The sequence below is a fragment of the Protopterus annectens genome, chromosome 5.part0, assembly GCF_019279795.1.
Source record: "Protopterus annectens isolate FY-2018-M chromosome 5.part0, PAN1.0, whole genome shotgun sequence".
NCBI classification, from domain to species: Eukaryota; Metazoa; Chordata; order Ceratodontiformes; family Protopteridae; genus Protopterus; species Protopterus annectens.
In genome coordinates this window covers 1197772556-1197790528 of record NC_056735.1, presented here as the reverse complement: position 1 = coordinate 1197790528, position 17973 = coordinate 1197772556, and the positions used below count along the sequence as shown (strand labels likewise).

General features: G+C 43.1%; 1 protein-coding gene across 4 annotated transcripts in view; it reads left to right on the top strand.

Moving 5' to 3' along the window:
* Positions 1-17406, top strand: part of TFDP2 (transcription factor Dp-2) — a 1395463-nt gene extending 1378057 nt beyond the window's left edge. For all 4 annotated transcript variants that reach the window (XM_044071065.1, XM_044071064.1, XM_044071067.1 and 1 more), the window contains exon 11: positions 16246-17406. In XM_044071065.1, coding sequence (XP_043927000.1) covers positions 16246-16432 — 187 coding nt within the window. In that variant the 3' untranslated portion in view covers positions 16433-17406. The remainder of the gene's footprint in view (positions 1-16245) is intronic.
* Positions 17407-17973: the final 567 nt, after the last annotated feature.

The following is a 17973-nucleotide window of genomic DNA, read 5'->3' as shown; positions in this document are numbered from 1 at the left end:
AATATGGCATTGACTTATCAAATACATCTACAAGCTCAGTTCCTGCCAGGAAAGTAAAATACTCTGGCAGACGAACTAAGCAGAAATCTTATGGACCCACACGAATGGAAACTGGATCCACAAATCTTCAGCATGTTGACACGCAAATGGGGGAGCCCAGACATAGATCTTTTTGCCTCACCCCAAAACTATCAGTTGGACAAATTCTGCACAAGAATTCATCACAAAAAAGTTTGGAAAGTGCATGCTCTATCCTTCAGCTGGAAAAACCTATCAGTCAATGCCTTTCCCCATCTGCCTCTGGTCTCCAAGGTCTTACTAAAAGTCAGACAGGAAAAACCAAAAATGATTCTGATTGCTCCAGACTGGCCTCGCCAACACTGGTACCCACTCCTGCGCAATGTGTCACACCTTCCTCCATGGTACCTGCCTCAGACTCCTTATCTACTGTCTCAGCAGAACTATCAAAATGTTCATCGTGTTTCACTTTTGCAGTCATTACAATTGGGTTATCCTGCTGGCAGACTACCCGCAGTCGGCCTGAATTCCAAAGTCCTGGTCCGGCGTCGGTTGCTGTCGCCTCCTCCCTGACGTCAGTGCGCCAGGGGTATAAAAGATGCAGCCAACGCCATTTTCTTCAGTCTTTCTTGCACGCGGTACCCGAAGCAAAAGCAGTTCGCAAGTGCCAGTCGGCCGACTCCTGAGATTTTCAAGTTTGCATTTCAGATCCGAAGTCTTCATTAAAGCTAAGTACCCCATTGGGGAAACTTTTTTTCTTGCTCCAGACCGATGTCAGAAAAAGTTAATAATTGTATTTCTTGTGGGAAGCAAATACCTCATAAGGATTTTCATTCTTACTGTTTTCCTTGCCCAGGCCCTGACCATGACGTTGCTAGTTGTCGGTTTTGTGCTAGATTTAACCAACGCACTATTAAGCGTCGGTACGATTTTGCATTTCTTGCATTATTTTTTTATTTTATTTTATTTGCATTATTTTGGCAGGAGATTTAATTATATAATGCCGTCAGAACAGCCGACTACCAGAATTTATAAAAAGTGCAAAGAAAAGGACAGGCATCCTAGGTCCAAAACCGACGACGAGGCTTCAGCTAAGCCAGTCGCCGGTTCACCGGTTCTCAGTGAGGTGCTTTCGCAGCCCCTGATGCCTGCTACCTTAGAGCCACAGGCCGCTTCCGACTCCCACGTGGAGCCAGCTAGACCGCTGGAAACTCAAGGTATTGGACCCTCGGAAACTATTCCCTCAGATGGGTCCGGAGCCGCTGAGCAGGCATTGGCTTCTGAGGGTGTTTTCAGGCCTACACAGTTGTATGTAAAAATAACTTCAGCTTCAAAGGCAAAGACTAAAGCACCTCTAAAGACAAAGAAACAAGTACAACATCCACCAGGACAGGCCTCCATGCCTAAAAAACAGATGCTTAAAATGGCCGAAGACCTAATTACTTTGATCAGGGGTTCCCATCCCCCTCCTGATAAGAGACCTAGGCAAGAGACAGAATATGAATCTTCAGATCAAGTTTCTATTTTCTCTGATTCCTCTTCTGAACAGGGATACTCTCTTCCTCCTTACGAGGATTCTGATGCTGAAGAATCTATCCCTTCAGCCTCTCCTCCTGAAGATTATTCCTTTGGGGAGACCCTGCATACTATGAGGGAGCATTTTCATTGGGAAAGCCAAAATTACTCAGAATCTAAGAAAAGGCTCAGAGATTTTCTTTTACTACCACAGCACAGGCCCCTTGCTATTCCTCCTGTTTTAGACATTGTAGATTATGTATTTATAGAGTCCAGTCTCACTCCTGACTCTTTACTACCAGCTCCTGTTAAGCCAGACAGATACTACAGGGTTCCTGATTCACATAGATTTCTTTATAGAAACCCTGCTGCTGACCCAGAAACTATTTCTCAGGGTCCCAAAGGGGTCAAGGCATCCACTGCAAAAAAACTTTTCCCTCTGATAGGGATTCAAGGGCCCTGGACAGATGGGGGAAAAAGATATACACTTCTGCTACTTTGGCTGTAAGGGCCTTAAATTGTCAGTTTCATATGCTTAAATATCAACAATATCTTATGTCACTACTAAAACAGAAAATGTTGACATTCTGAATGTGCAGAAAACAAAGAAATGCAGGATTTATTGCATGCAGCTGAACAAGTGGGAAAGCATGCTTTGCAATGTGGTTTTGATTCTCTGGAGGCCTCATGCAGGGCCACTGTTACGGGTTCTGTCATTAGGAGGCATGCTTGGTTAAAGGAACAGAATCTGCCTGATCATGTTAAAGCAAAATTATTAGATGCTCCATTACAGCATGATAACTTGTTTGGTGTTAAGCAGAAGAGGTGTTGAAGAAAATGGAGGACAAAGCAAAATCTATGCAAACAGTCAAGGGTTTCTTACAGGTACAACCTCCCAGATTTAGCAGGAACTGGCCTGCAAAGAACTGGTCCTTTCCAGTGTCAGACAGGCCACAACGAGGCAGATACAGACGGCCCAGAGGCAGATCCCAGCCCCAGGGCTCATACAGGTCTAAACAGTGGGGTGCTTCTACCTCCAAAAGTGGAGAAGATAAATCACAGCCATACAGGATACCGTCTCAATGACTTTTCCCTGCCAGCACCGAGCACTTATCTTTTGGCAGCCCCTTTAGGGGGAAAACTAAACACATTTTTCACAAAATTGGCACATGATCGCCCAGGACAAATGGGTCCTGAATATAGTTTCTCAAGGCTACAGGTTCCATTTTCACACCCTGCCAAGGGCAAACGGAATGCCAGACCTGCCACACAATCAATGGGCAAAGGCTCAAAAACAAGTTTCAGCCCTCATGGACATGAGGGCCATTCAGCGAGTGCCACAGCAAGAGCAGGGACAAGGATTTTACTCAAGACTCTTCTTGGTGCCCAGAAAGGACAATGCATGGAGACCAATACTGGATCTGTCTATTCTCAACACATTTCTGGATATTCCGAAATTCAAAATGTTGACTCTGCAGCAGCTTCTGTCCATGCTGGGCAAGAAGGCATGGCTTGTGACTTTAGATTTAAAAGAGGCATACCTGCATGTCCCAATCAGACATTCATGCAGAAGATACCTCAGATTTATAGCTGGCTCAATGCACTACCAATTATCTGCACTGCCCTTTGGCTTATCTACTGCACCCTGGGTCTTCACAAAATGCCTGGCAGCAGTAATTGCATTTTGCAGACAAAGAGGAACACAAATTTATCCTTACTTGGACGATTGCCTTATTCAAGCAGAGAACAAAGACATTCTACTACAGCATCTGGCGTTTGTAAAAAGATTACTAACATGCCTAGGGTACACAGCAAATGAAAACAAATCAAAACTAGTACCCTCACAAGAGATAATATTCCTGGGTGCAAGCTTAAATACAGCTGCCCAGATGGCTTATCTCATGCCAAACCAACAAAGACAACTAACTACTTATTTCAAAATGTTGGCAACAAAGACCCAGTTATCTGCAAGAAAAATTCTGCAGGCTTTGGGCTTCATGGCATCCTGCATACTGCTAATTCCATATGCAAGACTGCATATGAGGAAACTACAATGGTATCTAAAAAGTGTTTGGACTCAACATTGCCACAGCCTGGAAACAATAATTACCCTCATTCCCTGCCTGCAGCAGAAGTTTTGATGGTGGGCAGAGGCCTGTCACCACAACAAGGGACAGCCTTTCACTTTACCCACAGCCAGGCAGACATTAACAACAGATGCATTAGATTATGCCTGTGGGGCCCATATGGCAGGAAGATGTATTCAGGGCACATGATCCGCAAGCCAAATGCATCTACATATCAATCAAAAAGAGATGCTAGCTGTTCAAAATGCCCTGACAGCCTTCAAGGATCTACTTCATCCAGGGCAACTATTGATAAAGACGGACAATACTACAGTCATGTGGTACATAAACAAGCAGGGAGGCACACATTCCTACCCCCTCTGCAGACTAGCCATGACTTTGTGGGACACAGCATTGACTTACCGAGTACATCTGCAAGCACAATATCTGCCAGGAAGGATAAACTCTCTGGCAGTTGAACTAAGCAGAAACCTAATGGATCCCCACAAGTGGAAATTGGATCCACAAGTCTTCAGCATGATAACAAGGAAATGGGGATGCCCGGACATAGTCCTCTTTGCCTCGCCTCACAACTGCCAACTGCAGAAATTCTGCACAAGGACTTATCACAAGCTAGCATGGAAAGTGGACGCTCTATCTTAACAGTATATGCCTTTCCCCCCACTGCCTCTCCTCCCCAAGGTACTCCTAAAGGTCAGACAAGAGAAGCCAAAATTGATACTGATTGCCCCACCAGCATTGGTACCCAATCCTAATGAGCTTGTCTCAATGCCCAGCCTGGACATTGCCTCAAATTCCTCACTTACTGACTCAACAAAACAGTTAGATCCTGCACAGCCAACTCGAGACCTTAAACTTGGCAGCATGGCAGATAATGTAACCATTCAAAACACGCCTCTGTCTAAAGCAGTGATGGATGTTATTTTGGAGGCCAGGAGGCCTAGCACTAGAAAATCTTATGCAGAAAAATGGAAGAGATTCTGTGCTTGGAACCAGGCACAAGGAATTGACACTATTGTACCAAATATTCCTCAAATTTTACAATACTTAACTGAGATGCTGGACAAAGGCCTATCCTTTTCCTCAATTAAGATTCATGCCTCTGCCATTTTAGCTCATTACAATACAGAACCACCTCTATTCTCTCATCCATTACTAAGGCAGTACCTCAGAGGGGCCAAAAACATAAGACCCCCAAGGAGAGCACCAATACCTGCATGGGACCTAAATTATGTCTTGGAAAAACTCACACTGCCTCCTTTTGAACCAGCCTCTACAGCTGATATAAAATTCTTATCTTGGAAAACAGCCTTGCTCCTAGCAGTAACCTTTGCGAGACGAGTCTCAGAGTTACAGGCACTCACGGCTGTGGAACCCTTTATCATTTTCCATCAGGACATGGTTTCTCTGAGGACAAACCCAACATTTATGCCAAAGGCAGTGTCCAGTGTGGCCCTGAATCAAACAATTCATTTGCCTACCTTTTACCCAAACCCACAGAATAAGGGTGAGAAATTTCTGCATTCTTTGGACATTCACAGGCAGCTACGCTTCTACTTGGACAGAACCAAAGCTTTCAGGAAAAACTGAACAACGTCTAGTGGCATATGCTGCAGGATCACAAGGAAAGGCTATCTCAAAGCAGACTATTTCAAAATGGATAGGCCAATGCATTCGTTTCTGCTATTCACAGCATGGCAAATCGGTGCCTAAGGGCATTAGGCCACATTCAACCAGAGCAGCAGCCACTTCAGCACCCTTCCTCAGAGGAGTACCAACCAAAGACATCTTAGGGGCTGCAACTTGGAGTTCAGTGCACACTTTTACAAAGCGCTATCACTTACCTCTCTACTCTAAATCTAGAGCAGGCTTTGCCACTGCAGTTCTGGAGGGCCTCATAGCCTCTCCTAATCCTATTTTGCCCCAGCCGCCCAACCATAGCTTTGGGATTCAACCCAATTGTAATGACTGCAACAGTGAAACACTATGAACATAGTACAGTTGTGTACCTACCATAAATGTAGATGTTCAAGTGTATTCACTGTTGTAGTCCAGGTTACCCACCCACCATCCCCCTTTCCTTTGCTGGGTCTAATATGTACTTCTCTATTCTATATAACCTATGTGGTGTATTTGCTTGTGGATGAAGGTAGAGTTTTACTTTACTGTATGCATGTTTATTGGCAAAAATTAGCCTACCCTTTTGGGGGCACCTGACATCTGGGGCAAGAAAAACTGAAGAAACTGGCGTCGGCAGCATCTTTTAATACCCCTGGCGCACTGACGTCAGGGAGGAGGTGACAGCAACTGATGCCGGACAAGGACTTTGGAATTCGGGCCGACTGCGGGTAGCCTGCCAACAGGATAACCTAACTGTAATGACTGCAACAGTGAATACACTTGAACATCTACATTTATGGTAGGTACACAGCTGTACTTTCTGCACACTCGGCTCCAAACTCTGAATCTTGCAGCATGGCTAATCAACTGATTTCACCAGTTACATCTCTCAGCAATGGATGGATGTCATTTTGGAGGCTAGAAGGCCTAGTACTAGAAATTCTTATGCTGATAAATGGAAACGATTCTTTGCCTGGAACCTGGCACAAAGAATAAGCACAGCAGTGCCCAATATTCCTCAGATTCTGCAATATTTAACTGAGATGCTTAACAAGGGCCTATCTCTTCCATAAAAATCCATGGCTCTGCCATTTCAGCTCATTACAACACAGAGCCTCCCCTCTTTTCTCATCCCCTGCTAAAGCAGTATCTCAGAGGGGCCAAAAATTTAAGACCTCCCAGGAGAGCACCAACTCCTGCATGGGACCTCAATTTTATGTTGGAAAAGCTCACCCTACCTCCTTTTGAGCCAGCTGCTACTGCAGACATAAAATTTCTGTCTTGGAAGACAGCTTTTCTTTTAGCAGTCACTTCAGCTAGAAGGATTTCAGAACTGCAGGCTCTCATGGCAGTGGAGCCTTTTATTATCTTTTACCCAGACAGGGTGGCGCTCAGGACCAATCCATCCTTTATGCCTAAAGTGGTATATAGTGTGGTTCTTAATCAGACCATTCATCTGCCAACTTTTTTTCCCAAATCCACAGAACAAGGATGAGTGGATTCTGCATTCATTGGATGTACACAGATAACTAAGATACTACTTAAACAGGACAAAATCTCTAAGAAAATCTGAGCAGTTACTGGTGGCATTTGCTGCAGGGGCAGAGGGAAAGGCTATTTCAAAGCAGACTATTTCAAAATGGATAAGCCATTGCATTCGTTTCTGCTACATGCACCATGGTAAATCTGTTCCCAAGGGGATCAGATCCCATTCCACCAGGGCTGCATCTACTTCTGCAGCCTTTCTCAGAGGGGTTCCTACCAGAGACATTCTAGAAACTGCTACCTGGAGCTCAGTTCATACTTTCACCAAACATTACCATTTACCTCTCTTCTCTAAATCCAGAGCAGGTTTTGCCACTGCTGTCCTGCAGGGCCTTATAGCTGCTCTTAATGCTATAAAATTCCATCCTCCCAACCATAGCTTTGGGATTCTACCCAAATGTAATGATTGCAACAGTGAAACACGAAGAACATAGTACAGTTGTGTACACTTACCATAAATGTAGATGTTCGAGTGTATTCACTGTTGCAGTCCGGGTTACCCACCCGCCAGCCCCCTGTTTTTTTCTTTTTCTATACCTCTTCTTTCTTTTACTATGCTCAAAAGCCTTTTTGGTGTATTTGCTTTTATTTGGAGGTATATTTGTTGTGTTCTAAATTACATGCATATATATTTATATTTTGCTCACCATTTGGGGGGCACCCGACATCTGGGGCAAGAAAAACTTATGAAAATGGTGTCTGCTGCATGTTTTATACCTCTGACGTCATGGAAGAAGGGACAGCAACCAACGCAGGACCCAAGATTTTGTTAATCAGGCCGACAGAGGGCCACCTGCCAGCAGATTACCCAAATGTAATGACTGCAACAGTGAATACACTCAAACGTCTACATTTATGGTAAGTGTACACAACTGTACTTTTCCCTCCCTCCATCCCCATATATCCTCTTTCCCTAGGGGTATATAAGCTTTCCACGGTGGCTTTTAGCCACCAGTACTACTTTACCTTATTTCCTTGTGCTTCTGACGGGTTAGGGCAAGAAAAACTGATGTAATGATGTCGGCTGCCTTGCTTTATAGCACTGACGACCTGACGTCAGACTACAGGTGACTGCAGCCAACACAGAAAAACATTGATTCTGGTATTCGGGCTGGCCAAGGGCTTCCACAGCAGGGATAACACACAGGTGATGACTGAAACAGTGAATACACTCGAACATCTACATTTATGATGTGTACACAACTGTACTTTTCTGCAGTTCATTCTTTGTGAGGTTTGGCTAAGATTGTTGAGGCTTGAATGACTTGCAGTTGCCTCGTCTGTGATGACTTAGATTTGGAAGCCAAGCAGACATCCCTTGTGTCATGGTGGCACTGATCTCCAGTAAGATCTGCATTCATTCCCATGACATTTCTTTCACAGTAAGCAGACGCTGCCTGGCTGTGCTCTGCTTTAAATTCCTTTGTGTATGTATTTTAAATGTTTTTGTGTCAAGACACCAGATTTTTTCCTGCTATGGGAAAACTCACTGAACGTACAGCTTTTTTCTTATATCTTGTAGCATACTAAACCAAGCCCTGTAATGTAGTGTGAGACAGTAAATAGTCTTGTACCATAATACAAAGGTGGGTGCATGTAAAGGAATAGTCACACTGCTGATATTGTTTTGGGGAGAGAAAAGTCTATTGGGTATATAAATGGGTAATTTTGCTGTGATGATATATATATCTATATATATATATATATATATATATATATATATGTATATATATATATATATATATATATATATATATATATATTCTTATTTATTTATTTATTTATTTATTTCTGAGTTGATGAGAGGAACCATAGCAGAGCCTCATTGACTGGGAATAAAGTTATAATTGAGTAAATATTGATTAAAGCCATTTAAGTTCCAATGCAGTTACCTTTTTTAACTGTGGCCAGTAGTGGCATTATGACCAAGTTTCTGGATGTGTATGTGTGGGCAGATCTTGCTCTGCAAAGCATTTTTCTAGCTCATTTTCATTGGATCTGGGTTCATTGATCAGATTAGCAGTGTCTATCTGTCCTGCAGACAGGTTTTCTCCAACATTTAATGTGCTCCTTCTGAGTTCAAGCTCAGAGTTAAACAATGCAGTAGTAACAACTGTTTGCCTATATAGCAGTGGTATAGCCTGAGTGAGCATGATGTCCTTCAAGGATGCATCTGCAGTCCTTACAAATGGGTTGTCCTGTCGTCAGGCAGCCCTTCGGTCGGCCGGATTCCAAAGTCTGGGTCTGGCCTCGGCTGGTGTCGCACTTCACCCGACGTCATAGCTGCAGTTATTTGGGTATAAAGGCATCAGCCGACGCCATTTTCCTCAGTCTTTCTTGCCGCGTGGCGCCCGAAGCAGAAGCTGTTCGCAAGTGCCGGTCGGTCAGAACCAGAGATTACTACTACCGAAAACTACTTCAAAGACTTCTAAAAAGCTAAGTACCCTGTTGGGGACTCTTTCTTGCCTCAGCCGATGTCAGAAAAAGTGAATAACTGTTTAACTTGTGGGAAACAAATACCTCATAAAGATTTCCACTCTTACTGCTTACCTTGTCTAGGCCCAGACCACGACGTCGCAGCTTGTCTAGCCTGTGCTTCTTTTAACCAGCGGACGCTTAGACGCCGGTCGGAGTTTGCTGAGGAGTTTTTCGGCTCCGAATTTGCTTATATTATGCCGTCGGATCCTCCGACTTCGCAAATTTCTAAAAGCGCAAGGAAAAGGACCGACACTCGCGGTCCGCGGTTTCGGCCGAAACCGCGGTTAAGCCAACCGCGAGTGTCTCGGTTTCGGCTGAAACCGAGCAAGCGGTTCATCCTTCAGCCGAGGCCTCTACTAACCTCGTGGAATTGGCTTCTGATATCCCACTTACTGTTACAGTTTCTCAGGAATTATCAGACACTATTCCCTTGGATATTTCAACCCTTGCACGTGGAGCTGCTAGGCCACCTGCAGCCATGTCCATTAAGGCCTTTGCCAAGGGGTAAAGCAGCTAAAACTACTAAATCTGTGCCTGCAAAGCCCCCCTCTCACAGGCCTAGCTCTAGTTCACAAATGCTTAGTTTAGCACAGGATCTCATTTCTTTAATCCGAGGATCCCAACCTCAACCAGACAGGGCCTCTCATCCGCCTCCAGAAAAGAGGCTTAGAGCAGAACCCCCTGAGCCACTGTCTTCAGATGATTCCTCTGATGATTCAATTGATACAGACCCTCCAGAGGCCCCATACTCCCCTTATGAAGACTCTGATGGTGAAGAGTCCATTCCTTCTGCCTCTCCGCCTGAGGAATTTTCCTTTGGGGAAACCCTGCATGCTATGAGGGAACAATTTCAGTGGCAGGGCCAGGATTTTTCAGATTCCAGAAAAAGGCTTAGAACTTTTCTGCATTTACCACAACATAGGCCTTTAGCCATACCTCCAGTTCTTTCTGTTGTAGATGATGCATTTAATGATGCTTGTACTGCTCCTGATTCTCTGCCCCGGCCCCTGTTAAGCCCGATAGATACTACAGGGTCCCGGACACTCATTATCACTTATATAAGGCTCCCTTGCAGATCCAGAGACTATCTCCCAAGGACCTAAGGCTGTAGCAGCCACCTCTGCCAAAAACCCCCTCCCCTCTGAAAGGGAATCCAGATCCTTCGAGAGATGGGGTAAAAAGTTTACACTTCTGCTACTCTTTCAGCTAGGGCCTTGTACTGTCAATTTCACATGATGCAGTATCAAGAATTTTACTAGATCAGTTAACCAAAAAGTGTCCTCAGATGAAACAGTAGACAAAAATATGTGCAGGAAATGGTACATAACATTCAACAAGTCAGTAACCATTCCTAAAATGCAGCTATGATGCACTGGAGGCTTCCTTTAGATCAGCCATGACTGGCACAGTCATCAGAAGGCATGCATGGCTAAAAGAACAGGCCTTACCAGACCATGTCAAATCAAAACTATTAGATGCTCCTATGGATAAGATTAATTTGTTTGGCTCTCCTGCACAACAAGTACTGAAGAAGATGGAAGAGAAGGCAAAATCTGTCCAAACAGTAAAAGATTTCTTGCAGGTCCAACCACCGAGGTTTAGCAGGAATTGGCCCTCCAAGAATTGGTCCTTTCCAGACTCCTCCAGAACTCAGAGAGGCAGGAATAGGCGTTCAAGAGGCAGAAGCCAATCCAGGGGTGCTTACAGAGGACGTCAGTGGCAGGGCAACAACCAGCGAGGCACAGCCACAGACACAGCCACCACCACAACTACTGGTCAATCACATTGACTTGGCTCTGGCACCGCCTACCAGGGAACAACTACAAGCACCCTTAGGCGGGAAGCTAGCCTTATTTACGACAAACTGGCATTACATCACAAGAGACAAGTGGATTTTACAGATAATAGACCAAGGTTACAGGTTTCACTTCCATACTCTACCAGGGAAGAGAGGAATGCCAAACCTACCTCCAGATTAAAAGGCAGAAGCACTAAAACAAATATCTCTTTTATTAAGGATGAAAGCTGTAGAAAAGGTACCATCTATGGAGCAAGGGAAGGGATTTTACTCCAGACTCTTCCTGGTACCAAGAAAAGAAGGCACATGGAGACCTATTCTCGACTTGTCCGCTTTAAACACATTCCTTATTGTTCCAAAATTCAAAATGCTGACCTTACAGCAGCTTCTTCCCATGCTGGGCAAGGAGTCTTGGCTGGTGACTCTAGATCTCAAGGAGGCATACCTGCACGTCCCCATACGACCAAACTGCAGAAGATACCTCAGATTTCTTGCAGGATCAGAGCATTATCAATTCTCAGCATTGCCCTTTGGCTTATCTACTGCCCAGAGTGTTCACGAAATGCCTGGCATCAGTAATTGCTCATTGCAGGCTTCAGGGAATCCAAATCTACCCATACCTGGACGACTGCCTGATACAAGCGGACAACGAAAGCAAGCTAGCAGAAGATTTACAAAGGGTCATTTATCTGCTACAAGCCCTGGGATACACAGTCAATTTAAAAAAGTCAAGACTGATACCATCCCAGAGAATAACCTTTTTGGGTGCAGAGTTGGACACAACAAGGCAAATGGCATTCCTAACAGTAGAAAAACAGAAGCAGCTACCTCTCTACTTCCTGGCCTTAACAAAACAGAACCATCTGACAGCAAGAAAAGTTCTGCAAGCCTTTGGGATTCATGGCATCCTGCATAATATTGGTTCCACATGCCAGGCTGCATATGAGAAAACTACAGTGGTACCTAAGGAATTTATGGTCTCAACACAAGCACAGCTTGGAAACCCAGATTCCCATTATTCCATGCCTGAAGCAAGAATTCCTGTGGTGGGCTCAGGCTTGTCAATCAAACACAGGATTGCCCTTTCACAGTGCTCAACCAAGCCAAACCATCACGACAGACGCCTCAGACCTCGTTTGGGGGGCACACATGCTGGACAAGTGCATACAAGGCTTATGGTCTCAAAACCAACTGCACCTACACATAAACCTAAAGGAAATGCTGGCAGTAAAACTGGAAATTCAGGCATTCAGACCATTCCTTCAGCAAGGCCTACTGATGGTAAGGACAGACAACACCACAGTTATATGGTACATCAACAAACAGGGAGGCACACACTCATACCCTCTTTGCCGGATGGCACTGGATCTCTGGAATGTGGCCCTGAGCTACAACATACAGTTGAAAGCAATTTTTGTACCAGGAAAAGAAAACATCCTAGCAGACATTTTAAGCAGGACAACCACGGATGCCCACGAATGGATGCTGCATCCGGACATCTTCAAAACCATTACAAAAAAATGGGGACTCCCAGAAATAGACTTATTTGCATCCCCACACAATCACCAACTAAAGAAATTCTGCACAAGGATGTACCACCCACTTGCTTGGAAGGTGGACTCCCTATCCTTCAGTTGGAAAAACCTGGCAGCATACGCATTTCCACCACTTCCTTTGATGCACAAAGTGCTATTGAAGATCAAAGAGGACCATCCAAGGATCATTCTGATAGCTCCAGACTGGCCAAGGCAACATTGGTACCCATTACTGAGGAGCATGTCTCGGGAACAAATTTGGCCACTTCCCCTGGTTCCCTTGCTGTTAACACAGAACAATTACAATAATCTGCATCCCAACCTGAAAACTCTGCATCTGACTGCCTGGAACATTGCATAAGACCAATTAACCCAAATTTATCCCAAAGGGTTAAAGACATTATCCTTGAGGCTCGCAGACCCTCAACAAGAAAAAATTACTCAGCAAAATGGAAAAGATATCTCATTTGGAGTACTGAAAAAGGAGAAGATGTGTCACTGGTAAACATAGCCAACATTCTGGAATATTTGGCAGAGCTCTTCCACACAGGCCTGTCCTACTCCTCCATCAAGATTCATGCATCAGCTATTTCAGCAGAGTACGACTTGGATCCTCCTGTCTTCTCACATCCTCTGCTAAGACAGTTTCTGAGAGGAATTAAAAATGTAAAGCCTCCTAGGAAGCCACCATTACCAGCATGGGACTTGAACTTTGTGCTAGAAAAATTGACACTTCCTCCTTTCGAACCAGCAGCAACATCAGAATTGCAATACCTATCATGGAAGACTGCTTTCCTGCTGGCAATCACTTCAGCAAGAAGGGTCTCTGAACTTCAGGCATTAATGGCAGTACAACCCTTCCTGATCTTCCATCAAGATAGAGTGTCCATGAGAACAAATCCTTCCTTTATGCCTAAGGTGGTTTCCAGAGTTTCCTTAAATCAGGCTATCCACCTACCTACATTCTTCCCTAACCCACAGAACAGGGGTGAAAGTCTATTACATACCCTGGATGTGCATAGACAATTACGCTATTACCTGGACAGGACCAAGGGCAATAGAAAAACTGACCAGCTACTGGTAGCATATGCAACAGGAAGGGAAGGAAATGCAATTTCAAAACAGACAATCTCCAAGTGGATAGGAAATTGCATTAGATTTTGTTACTCCTACCATGGAAAGAAAACTCCAGAGAACATTAGGCCTCACTCTACAAGGGCAACAGCCACTACCACAGCCTTCTTACGAGGAGTGGCTACCAAGGACATTTTAGAAGCTGCTACTTGGAGCTCCGTGCATACATTTGCCAAGCATTATAATTTACCTTTATACTCTAGATCCCGAGCACGTTTTGCCACTGCTGTTTTGCAAGGGATCCTAACTACACCATAATCTTTCATTTTTTCCTCCTCCCCTAGTTTAGCTATGGTATTCTACCCATTTGTAAGGATTGCAGATGCATCCTTGAAGGACATAGTACAGTTTTGTACCTACCATAAATGTAGATGTCCGATAGGAATGCATCTGCAGTCAGGATTACCCACCCACCTTCCCCTCTGTGGTACTCCTAGGGTATTTGCCATCCTTCAGCTAGCTTGGGGGGGGTCTATTATGGTGTATTTGTTTGTATATATGTACATACATGCTTATTTTATGTGTTTGCTCTCTACTATTTGGAAACATTGGCATTTATCCAAATTTAGCCATCCAAGAGGGCACCTGGCATCTGGGGCAAGAAACACTGAGGAAAATGGCGTCGGCTGATGCCTTTATACCCGAATAACTGCAGCTATGACGTCGGGTGAAGTGCGACACCAGCCGAGGCCAGACCCAGACTTTGGAATCCGGCCGACCGAAGGGCTGCCTGACGACAGGACAACCCATTTGTAAGGACTGCAGATGCATTCCTATCGGACATCTACATTTATGGTAGGTACAAAACTGTACTTTATGAATATTTGTTTTATTAAATGTTCAGAAAGGTTGTGAGAATGTCTGGAACAGGCAGCATCTGCTGTTTTCTGGGCAGTAACAGTTTGTATTTTCCAATCCCTGATTCCCACCAACATTCTGAATAGTGTAGTGTAGTTACACGTAGTTGCAGGCCTGGAGATGGTGGTATTTGCTGAAAATATTCTATAAAGTTAAGCATAGTAGTAAAAAATGTAATTTGATCTTTCCTTAGTCTTCCTCTAAGCCTACTCCTTGGACACTGACAGCACTTTCTGTCTATAATTTGTACATCTTAGTGCATTTCACATACCTCTCAACTGTACAGATTTTTACCTCATATTTTGGTCTGTTTTTCATAAAATTATGTTTTTTAGCTAATTATTGGCAAATATTAAAGACTGAATTGAAAAACATAATGACAGACATTTGAGTTTAAGACTTCATACCCTTCAGAGATGTCATGATAATAGTTATTCTATTAACTTTCTAAGTTTGTAAGAGAATTATTTAAAAATTGTCCCTATTTCTGGGCCTTGGTTCCAGTGTTATTTATTGTTTTGTCCAGGTTTCTTTCTCTAAGAGGTTGAGAGGTATATTCATAGTTTTATTTTCTGCCTACTACAAGCTGTCTTTTGCTATGGATGCATAACATTCACAGGTATTACAGGTAAAAAATTCTTAAGTTAAAGCACAGTGTTGGTAGTTTGCCTATATTTTGCATGTTAACTACTCAGATACTTGTAATCTGTCTGTACTCCTATAAAATGTTTGTCACAGCATTCATATGTAGAGTGTTTCTCCTCAGAACTCTTCTGAAAAGAGGCTGTGTCTATTTGATGTTCCCAGTTAAAAAAAAAATAATACAGATACATAAATTATATTTGTAGCATTATCTTTGTTATGTGATCAGGGCACTAAGTTTGAATTATAGATACAGGTTCATTCCATGCCAATGATGCTTCTGTGTAGCAGGTAACTGTAACAGTCACTACGCACTGTGTCTTCCATTGCATTTACAGGCCAGATAGACTGGAGGATGACAGTTGTTTACTGTTTGAACTTGCTTCAGTTGACCAGAACATTTTAGAAGTAATAGAAGGCTAACCCAAGCCGTACCGAGGGTACTTCCACTGGCTAGATTTTCTATATATTGAAGAGAGAGAGGTGTTACCTGCTAGTCCTAGGTGAGCTGGTATCAGTCCTTACTCCACAAGGTTGCTGCTGATGTTTGCAAACAAGCTGAAACAGGAAAGCAATTACACTAAATGCGACAGTATGCATTTCATTAAAAAGTGTTTAGTAGGATCCCAGTGCCAAATAGCAAGTAGCTCATCTTTAATTTGATGTTTCTGCCATTGTGTGGCAAGTAGCTCAGCTGGTATTTTTGGTGAAGTGACAAGTAGCTCAACTTTAATTTGATGTTTGTAGTGCCATGTGGCAGGTGGGTTAGCTTTAATTTGGTGTTTGTGGTGCCACATGACAAATAGTTCAACTTTAATTTGGTGTTTGTGGTGTCAACTTGTCAAGTAGCTAAGCTTCTATTTGGTGCTTGAGATACCATGTGACAAGTAGCTCAGCTTTAATTTGGTGTCTGTGTGGATTAATATTTGACTGTAAAGGAGAACATCATTCTGCCATGAATTCAAATGCAAAAATAGCTGACTGCCATTAACATGAATTCTTTGTTCATTTTTAGCTCTTATCCTGGATGTTCTTTAGATGCTGAAGTAGCGTTAACAACAGGACACTACAGTACAGCTGGCAGTCTGCAGTCGAACAGTACTGCATCCCATTATTCAGATTCTCGAGGAGAGACACCATGTTCGTTCAATGATGATGACGAAGATGATGATGACGATGACTCTTCCTCCTCTCCAGAATAAAGGGGGTCTTTTACAAGCTGAGAAGAGGAAGAATTTAACTCCTGAGCTCTTGGAATTCTTTCTTCTCTGGTGCCACATTATTCTTGTGTACCCAAACCTCCTAAGCACTAAGCCACAGATACAGAAAGCCACTTAAACTCAGCAGATGCTCAAGTTGTACCATAAATATGTAAGGAGCTGGCCTCAATGAAGACTCGAAGTCTTAGGTAATTGAAAACTGGAAATAAAAGCCAAACCTGCCTGAACGCCCTTTGGAGCAGATGTTGTGCACATCAGCTTGACAATGGCAAGGCCTCTCCAGGTGTTATTGCTGCCTTAAACCTGATGCCACTGGATAAGTAACAGAAAACTGAGATCTTGCTTCCAGGAAACACTGTGTCACATTAAATTTTCTTTTTGCAGAGAGCATTTTCAGTAGAAATTTCTAATGTCAGCCATTACAGCTGTAAGGAGAATAGAATGAAAATCCTTTTTCAGAATGTATTTTGAGTTCAGCATACTAAAAATTTCATCATAGTATGTATGCCCTTTCCTGTTTAAGGAGAGAATATGTCCAAAATGCATTTTAGTCTTCATTCTATTTAAAATTGTTTACGTACATTATGATCTGAATGTCATGGTGTTGAGTGCCTTGTACATTGCTTTAACTGTGTGGCAGAAGTGTGCATTTAATTAATGATTTGACCATTAGCACGTAAAACGTTTATTGGAATTGGATGTGACTACTTTGTTTTTGCCTTGTTTTGGTACTCCGTAAAGAAGTTGCTGTTACATTGTGTGACATTGCCAGTTGCTGGTTGCAGAAACACACTAGACAGTGTTGAGATAGTTGTTACTATACAGAAGATAAAATGTAGTTTTATCCTAGAGTCACTGGCTTTTTTTTTTTATTCTATGTATGCAGCTGGCATGCTTATCAGAGGTTTAAGAGCATCACAGCTGCCTTATGATTAAATATGCTTATTACACTTGCAGTACCTTGCATTACTTATGGCATCCTTGTGGTCTATTTTCATGCTGCAGTACCTGACATTTAAAAACTTAAGACACAGTTTAATATTTGGAAAGGGATTTTACTGACAGACATAAACTCTTTTGGCTATTTCTATGGCCTCCTAAATTATCCAGTCACTGTCATGTTCTATTTTTGTTTTAGTCAAAATATTTTGTTTAATAGTTGATCATATTCCAGTGATTCTGTTACCATCCAAGAATTTTGAGTACTAAAAGTTAAATCACCGGCATAGTATCATTCAGGAAATTGGGTTGTTGGCAAGTTCTTTCTCTGAACCAGAAAATGTATCCCTCCTTCTTCACCTGTGAAGTTTCTTAACCTGCTTCTGCTACTCACAGATAAAATTAGATGCATAGTTTGTCACAACTCGTTAGCAGTATATAACTTTTCCTGAGGAGAGAAAGCAGTCAGCATAAAAGAATATTAATTTCTCACTATATAAAGTGGCAGCATTGTAGACATGCAGTCTTACAGCACTGAATATCCATTCTTGAGTTAGTCTCCTTGGTCAAGCAGGAGCAGTTTC